This window comes from Fukomys damarensis, unplaced genomic scaffold, assembly GCF_012274545.1.
Source record: "Fukomys damarensis isolate Sample0158 unplaced genomic scaffold, DMR_v1.0_HiC HiC_scaffold_19, whole genome shotgun sequence".
Classification (NCBI taxonomy): Eukaryota; Metazoa; Chordata; class Mammalia; order Rodentia; family Bathyergidae; genus Fukomys; species Fukomys damarensis.
This window is the reverse complement of record NW_022900931.1, coordinates 57301427-57310053: the sequence shown is the minus strand read 5'-3', so window position 1 is coordinate 57310053 and position 8627 is coordinate 57301427. Positions and strand designations below refer to the sequence as shown.

At 38.4% G+C, this 8627-nt stretch overlaps 1 protein-coding gene across 1 annotated transcript in view; it reads left to right on the top strand.

Moving 5' to 3' along the window:
- LOC104867519 (zinc finger protein 568-like) overlaps positions 1–6482 on the top strand; it is a 56511-nt gene extending 50029 nt beyond the window's left edge. Inside the window, 1 exon segment of the mRNA XM_033765767.1 lies at positions 5370–6482. Within this exon segment, the coding sequence (XP_033621658.1) occupies positions 5370–6235 (866 nt within the window). The 3' untranslated portion in view covers positions 6236–6482.
- Positions 6483–8627: the final 2145 nt, after the last annotated feature.

Sequence of the window (8627 nt, the reverse complement as noted above, 5' to 3'; positions counted from 1 at the left end):
TTTTTTTTTTTTTTTTTTTTTTTGGTATCAGGGATCAAACTCAGGACCTTGTGCTTGCAAGGCAGGCGCAGTGCCACTGAGCTATAAATCCCACTCTGTCTAGACTTCTTTTATTACCAGACCTGGGTAGATAAAGGAAGTGCAAGAAGTTGCATCTGCAAGAGCAGGCATGCTTAAGACTTGTGGGCAATTGTCTCTGTTCCCCCTTGTTTCCACCTGACCAGTCTATGTTGAAGGATCCATCAAAGCCCTATTTCCTACTAGAACTCCCACACTATATTGCTTCCTCCACTTTCCGCTTTCTTTTAGAACTGCCTTAAAGATTTTGTCCATGACTTTTGAAACAGTACATATTTTTTTGTGATTTCAGGGCTTGCACTTCAAAGATGTAGCTATTTACTTCTCTCAAAAGGAATGGGAATGCTTACACTCTGTTCAGAAGGCTTTGTACCGAGGTGTAATGCTGGAGAATTACCAAAACCTGACCTCATTGAGTAAGTTTACCCCTCAAAATTCAGAACTAACCTTCTGAAATATGTTCATTCTTGTTAATTTTTCTTCAGTAATTTTCAAATGCCTATCTGAATTAATGATTCTTGCTCACCAAAGAATGGTTTGTTTCTTGAGAAGTTAGAAACGGGCTTTTCCTTGGGTATCTTTGTCTTCCCCGTTCCTCTGTTCTCCGCCCCTCCTTCTGACCCTAACTCCATTTGCTTCTCTCTCTGTAATTGCATTAGTCAGCTTTCCTGTTGCTGGGATAAACTACTCAACACCCACAAGTTAAAGGAGAAAGGGTTAAGTTGGCTCAGAGTTTCAAGTGATTCAGTCCATTGTATGCGGCTCCAGGGAAGAGACATGGCAGAGAGGAATGGCAGAGCAAAACTTCTCAGTTCATGGCACACGGCAAGCAGAGCAGTAGCAACAGAGAGAAAGGAGCCAGGGATGTATGTACTACCCAAGGTCTCGCCTCCATGACCCACCCAGACACACCCAGAAATGTTTTACTAATATTCCAGGTATTTCTTAATTATGTCAAGTTGCTATATCATAATTAGCAGGCACAATAATCCTGACTGATTTTCATTCTGAGGCCCATAACATATACCTTTTTCCTCCCCCCACCAACAGGACTTTTTGATACTAAGCCAAGTGAGATCTCCTTATTGGAGCAGGGAAAAGAGCCCTGGATGGTTTCTAGGAAGGAGATAAAAGAATGTTATTCAGGTGAGTGATGATGAATCCTTGGGGAGACCACAGCAGGCTGTCACACCCAGCCAGCATGTGAGAAGGCAACACTTCTGAGATGCTGGTAGCAAAGCTCCCCAGCAACGAAAGGGCTGAGGTCTGGGGAAGAAAGTAAGTACGTTTCAGCCAGCACAAGGCTCCAAATTATTACTCCGCTTACCACTGTCCTGCTACTCTTGTGTCATATTTCCCTACCAAAGGCCTTCCTCCTTTCTCTGTGATTAGCATTCTGTCTTCACTTTGGGACCAGTTTTCTCCTTTTTAAAATAACTATTGAGATACAGTTTTCATGTCATAAAATTCATCCATTAAAAGTGTACAATTGGTTTTTACTATATTGTAAGCAAAATATTTTTCATCACCTCAAAATAAAACGCCATACCCACTAGCATTCACTTCCCATACTCATCCCTAAGAAACCACTTAATATACTTTCTGTCTGTACAGGTGTGCTTATTTGAGACATTTTATATTAGTGACATCACATAGTACACAATTCGTGACTGGCTTTTTTTACTTAGAAGAATATTTTCAGTGTTCATGCATACTGTAGCATGAGTAACCAATACTTTATGCTTTTATGCTGTCAAATAGTATTTCCTGGTATGAATATATCATACTGTTTATTCATTCATCAATTGGTAGACATTTGGATTGTTTGTGTTTCAGGCTACTATGACTAATGATGCTATCAGCATTTATATACAAGTTCCCTTTCTTAGTTTGTTGAATGTTTTTGTGATGAAAGATTTTAATACTTTTGTAATTTTGTGATTTCTCTACATCTACTAAGATATCCTGTAGGTTTTGTTCTTTGTTCTGTTAATATGGTAACAGTTTGGATGTTAAACCAACTTTGCTTTTCTGGGACAAATACCTTCTGGTTGTAGCACATAATCCTTTCTCTATCCTGCTGGATTGGTTTGTTTTTATATTTGGGGGACTTTTGCCACTGTATTGGTCTGTAGCAGTGATGGCGAACCTGTGGCACACATGCCACAGAGGGCTGTTTGTATCATTGAAAGCTCACTGCTCTATAGTTTTCTCATGATAACCTTTGTTTGGGTTGGTATCAAGATAACACTAGCCTCAGAATTAGTTCAAAAATGTTCCTCCTTTTTCTGTTTTTTTGGAAATTTTTAGGAATTTGATAGAATTCAGCATGAGATCACTTGGCCTGGGCTTTTCTTTCTGAGAAGATATCTTACTACTATTGTAGTCTGTTTGTTACAGATCTATTCATATGCTCTACTTCTTGAATTGGTTTTGGTAGTGTTGTGTCTTTTTAGGTATTTGTCCATTTATCTAATTGTCTAGTATAGTTGTTCATAGTAGTCTCTTATAACTCATTTTATTTCTGTAAGGTCAATAATGATATCTCTTCTTTGTTCCTGATTTTAGTATTTTGAGTTTTCTTTTTTCCTTTGGTCAGTCTGACTAACTTCATTGATTTTTTTTCAGAGACCAAAGAATGAGTGCATTGATTTTCTAAATTCTTATTTAGTTCATCTCTGTTTTGATAATTAGTATTTCTGTCCTCCTGGTAGCTTTGAGGTTTTGCACTTCTACCTACAGTATCTTTCCTGGGTGATACATAACTTTAAGTTTGGCAAATAGTAATATAGAAAAACTCTACATTTTCCAGACAGGCTTGTGGTTAGGTCTGACTGTGCCTGCTGCTTGGAAGGTGACCACTTATGTGCCGTCCATCATCATGACAGAGATATCGAGCCTTAGATACTGAGTAAAGCTGACTCCTCACACCCCTGACCTCTCTATTTACAAACTGGTGCATGAAAATACAATGAAATTTCTGGTCAAAAGCATTGGTAATCTGAGTGTTTCTAATATATGACTGAGTCAGTGTATCTCAAGTCCTAATGCTTCTTGTTGACATTCAGTCCATCAAGCCCATGTTCTCTTCAGAGCCTTTGCCTCTGGTATTCTCTCCAGCTTACGCTGTAAATTTCCCTTTAATCTAATGGTTATGTTATTTAATACTAATTGAAACAATGCCCTGAGGCCCAGATATATCATGGTGAATGAAATAAGTGATGTATATGCTAATTATAGGTCACTTTGGTTGAGATTAAATAAACTGAAGGGCAAGTATGTAGTTCAAGGAAAAAAAAAAAGATTATGAGGGCAAAGAACAGGGAGCCTGACAGAAAATTAGAATATTTAGAAAAAGAAGAGCCTCATGAGAGACGAACATTGTGTGCACAGATTTAAAGTGAGAAAGTGTTCTGATACAGTATATCAGTGTAGTGAGCAAATGGTTAAGCGAAGTGGAGCAACAGACTTTAGCAAGTCTGTTGAGATATCTGGGGTTTTATTCTAAATGCAGGGAGAGTGCACTTTATTAAAGTTGATCTTCACCTTGAATTGACTCACAGTCATTGAGGGAAAGTAGGAAAAAAAATCAGTGGCTGTCCATCAAACAAATACTTAGTATTCATACAGACACAGTGAGGGTGAGAATATAAAAGCAAACAAGTTAAAGTGTATCACAGTCTGTTGAACTTAGAAGTGAAGTACAAGTGGTGTCTACAAGATGGATTGGTACATGGAAAAAGGGATGGATAAATACAAAATAAGGCAAATAAAGCCAAATGTTAATTTTTAAAATCTCCATAGTGGCAATATGCAAGTTCACTGTCCAATTCTTACCTTTTCCTGTATGTTTGAAATTGTCCGTAATATTGGAAAATAGATAAAATGACTTGTGCTGATAAGTTCTCTGCAGAAACATAGGGTAAGTGGAATGAAGAGGGGTTCAGTCCTGCATAGGGTGATCTAGTAAACTTGACTGTGAATAGAGGTCAGGTAAAGTAACTGAATCTGCCATAGTGATATTTTAGGGGAGAGATCCTGAAGGAGAGGTGTGCTTGGCAAGCTCGAAAACAGCTGATCAGTTAGGGAGCCGGAGCAGAAGTTGGTTAAATGGAGATGATAGCTAATAAGAGCAGGAAGAGATAGTGTAAGACAGGTTTGGGGAAGGTGCATCAACCACATAAGGACTTTGACTCTTTCCTTGAATAAGAGAGATCTAGTGGAGGACTTGGAGCAGAAGAATGACATCTGACTTACTTTAACAGGAACACTCTGGCTACTGTGTTGGGTGTGGGATATTAGGAGGGCAACAGTAGAAGCAGAGCTAATTAGGACTTGGACGAGATGGTAGAGATACAAGTAGGGAAAAGTCAAAATATGGGTATATTGTGAAGCTAGAGATGAGAAGATTTGCTCGTAGACATATCTTACTCTTTTGGATTCTCAGTCAGTATTAGTTGGTTCCTAGACCTTGTATTTTTGAACATGTTTGCATCTGATTCTGATTCTTACCAGAAGTGAAGAACCACTGCCTTCCCCTCGTTTTCTTTATTCTCATTTCCCGCTCTTTTTTCTTTCTCCAAATTGCAGTGTAGTGTTGAGTTGTTTAAATTTTCACTGCTTTTAGTTGCCATTTCTACCATAGAACTTTCATTTCTCCAGAAATGTGAAAATACCTCCTGTTTTCTTGTTGTTATCTTACAGATTGGGAATCCAGAAAAGAAATTAAGAATTTATCTCTGGAGATGAACCAATATGAAATTAAATCATTGCAACAGAATTCAGCCAGAAAGCTTACACACTCCAACCCTGAGTGCATCAGGGTCAGTGGAAGTAAATGCCAGTTGGAAAAACAACAAGGGCATCAGGAGGGACAATTGAGAAAAGCCATAATTACCTCTAAAAACGGGCCCACTTCCACTCAGGGTACAGCCTATAGAGACCCTCACAGGATTAACACTGGAGAGAAATCCTGTGAAGGTAAGAGATCTAAGAAAGCTTTTGAGTCCCAGTCACATCCTATTCAACATGAAAGAATTCACAAGGAAAAAGATTCTGAATGTGGAGAATGTCAGAAAGTATTTAACAGTAGGTCAGACATGATTAAGCATCAGAAACTTCAAGAAAGCAAAAAAAAAAGAATGAAAATAAGAAACATTCCTCTGTTTACAACTCTGAAATTATTCAGGCTGAGAGCATTCAGTCTGGTGAGAAACCGCATAAGTGTAGGGAATGTGGGAAAGCCTTTCACTCTAGCTCCCACCTTAGTCAACATCAAAAGATGCACATAGGTGAGAAACCCTATAGATGTCAGGAGTGTGGGAAGGCCTTTCGATCAACTGCACAACTTAATCTTCATCAGAGAATTCATACTGAAGAAAAGTTCTTTGAATGTAAGGAATGTGGGAAAGCCTTTACCCGCCCCTCACACCTTTTTCGACATCAGAGAATCCATACTGGTGAGAAACCCCATCAATGTAAGGAATGTGGGAAAGCTTTTCGCTATGACACACAACTTAGCCTTCATCAGATAATTCATACTGGTGAGAGACGCTATGAATGTAAGGAGTGTGGGAAGGTATATAGTTGTGCCTCACAACTAAGTCTGCATCAAAGGGTTCATACTGGTGAGAAACCCCATAAATGTAAGGAATGTGGGAAAGGCTTTATCTCTGATTCACACCTCATTCGACATCAGCGTGTTCATACTGGAGAGAAACCCTATAAATGTAAGGAATGTGGGAAGGCCTTTCGTCGTAGCTCATAACTTACTCGACATCAGAGAGCTCATGCTGGTGAGAAACCTTATAAATGTAAGGGATGTGGAATGGCCTTTACTTGTAGCACAGAACTTGTTAGACATCAGAAAGTCCACACTGGTGAGAGACCCCATAAGTGTAAGGAATGTGGAAAAGCTTTTATTCGGAGATCTGAACTTACTCATCATGAGAGAAGCCATAGTGGTGAAAAACCATACAAATGTAAGGAATGTGGGAAGGCTTTTGGTCGTGGCTCAGAACTTAATCGACACCAGAAAATTCATACTGGTGAGAAACCCTATGAATGTAAAGAATGTGGGAAGGCCTTTATTCGTGGCTCACACCTTAGTCAACATCAAAGAACCCATTCAGGACACAAGAGAAAGCTTAGAATTTGATTGACATCAGGAAATTCATACTAATTAAGAAAAGATTACAAGGAATGTAGAAAAGTATTTGATGTTAACAATTTACTGAGTATCAGAATTTGTACTATGGATAATAGGGCCTTATTAAGGGCCAGAAATGGTCTAATACTAGTTACTACTGAGAAACCTTATAAATAGTAGAAATTGGGAGGGGTTTATTTATTTCAGATTTATTCCACTGGTTTTTGTTTTTTGTTTTTTTTTTTTGGTGGGGAGAATTGGTACAGGGGATCAAACTGAGGACGTTGTACTTGCCAGGCAGGTTCTTTGCTGCTGAGCTACATCTCCGGAGATGTATAAGTCTATTCTCAAAAAGTTTAAATACTCAAAAGAATTTGGACCCTTCAAAATCTAAAAATGATGAAAACAGGCAAAAATAGGTATTATACTACTGATATGACCATTTCAACACTTTCAGAGTTACACAAATGTTGAAATGTCTTTCATTTTCTGTTCCTACATACTTCTCTTTTTCAAGACTTGAGAATTATCTTGAGAGTTTATATGTCATTTTTTTTTACCAGAAACTAGAAGTATATACAAAAAAATTTTTTAAGAAAACCACATAAACACAAGTCTCTTAAGGGGAGATATCCAGAGCTTTCCATACTTTTCTCCATACTCAAGAAGCACACTCACATCTAGACTTGTTCTTGTACCACACAGAGGTGAAGGGCAGTCATTTGAGTGAGATGGTGCGTGCACTTATTAAAATGCAGCTCCCTTTCCTCATGTGGTAACATACCTTGGGAATTCTTCCCCATCGATATCTACAGATCCAACTGTTGGCTTTTTACATAAGAGTCAATATATACAGCCTATTCCACTAATGAAAGTTTTGTTATTTTATAAATCATTATACCTCACAGCCTTATTACACATGTACTGTACTGTTGACTGATGGTGCTTTTATTTCTGTAGTACAGCTGAAGTCCTAGCAATTAAATTCCTTGCCTTATCAATGTACTGTAAGTGTAATAGTTGGTGCCTTAAGTTTGAAACTTGCTGCCAATCTAAACAAGAATGTATGTTTATTTCCTGTTTCAACCAGCACTAAACTACTTTTAAGTTGCCAGGCATGGTGGCACATGCCTATAATCCCAGCACTCAGGAGGCTGAGGCAGGAGGATCACTGTGATTTTGAGACCAGCCTGGACTGCATAGTGAGTTCCAGGGCACTCTCAACTACATAGTGAGACCCTGTCTCAAAAAAAAAAACAAAACTTTTAAGTCGAGTAAAGAAACAAATGTGCCTTCAGTTTGCACTTTCTTAACTGCCAGTGAAATTGAGCATCTGCCATGCCTAAAGTTCATTTGAGTTTTGCATCTGTGAGGTGTTATTTGTCTGTTTCTTTTTTTAAAATTAGGCATTTTTAAAGCAGTTTGTAGAAAGTTACCTGCAATTATATTGCCATGTGCTTTGCAGTTTATTTTCTTAGTCTATCATGTATCCTTTGCCCCCTTTTTTAGATATTTCTGGGGATTAAATCCAGGGCCTTTGCCCTGAGCTACCTCCCCTGTACATCCTCAGCCCATTATTTTTATTTCGAGATAGAGTCTTGCTAAATCACCAGATTGTCCAGGCCGGGGTAGAGCTCTTTCCTCATGTGGTAACATACCTTGCAAATTCTTCCCCATCGATAACTACAGATCCAACTGTTGGCTTTTTACGTAATAGAGAAAAGCAATATATACAGCCTATTCCACTAATGAAATCCACCTGCCTCATCTTCAAAGTTCTGGGATTACAAGGATGCCCCACCATGCCTATATTTATAGCAAAAAGAATTAACAAGTATTTTCTGTGATTGACGAGATTATGTGTTTCAGGCTTTATGGCCGTACAGTGTCTACACTGCCTTTTAGTGCAAAAGCACACAATATATAAAGCAACTTCTCAACCACAGCATTGCTTCCATGGCCTACACTCCCAGTAGACATTTGGCAGTGAGGAAGAGATGTTGGTGGGTTGCAGCTGGCCCAGAGATCCTGATCTGTTCAGTATCCTAGGGTACTGTAGAGCTCCGCACAACAGAAGTATCTGGTCCAGCTCTAAAGTTGAGAAATCCTGATCTAAAAGCAGTGGATACAGCTCTATTCCAATAAATCTTTCATTACAAGCAGCTGGCTACATTTGGCCTGTAGGCTGTGGTTTGCTCACTTCTGTTTTAAATATCTTTTTTACTATATGCTACTTCTCTGGTTTTATTCCTGAATTGTCTCTTTTACCCAAATATTTTTCCAGATTTTCTTCTATTTTATACTTTTCATTTTCCTGACCTAAATAAAACAGTAGTATCTGTGTAATTACCACCTATTAATTAACCATGCTATTTTTCCTTTTTTTCAAAATAAGGATAAA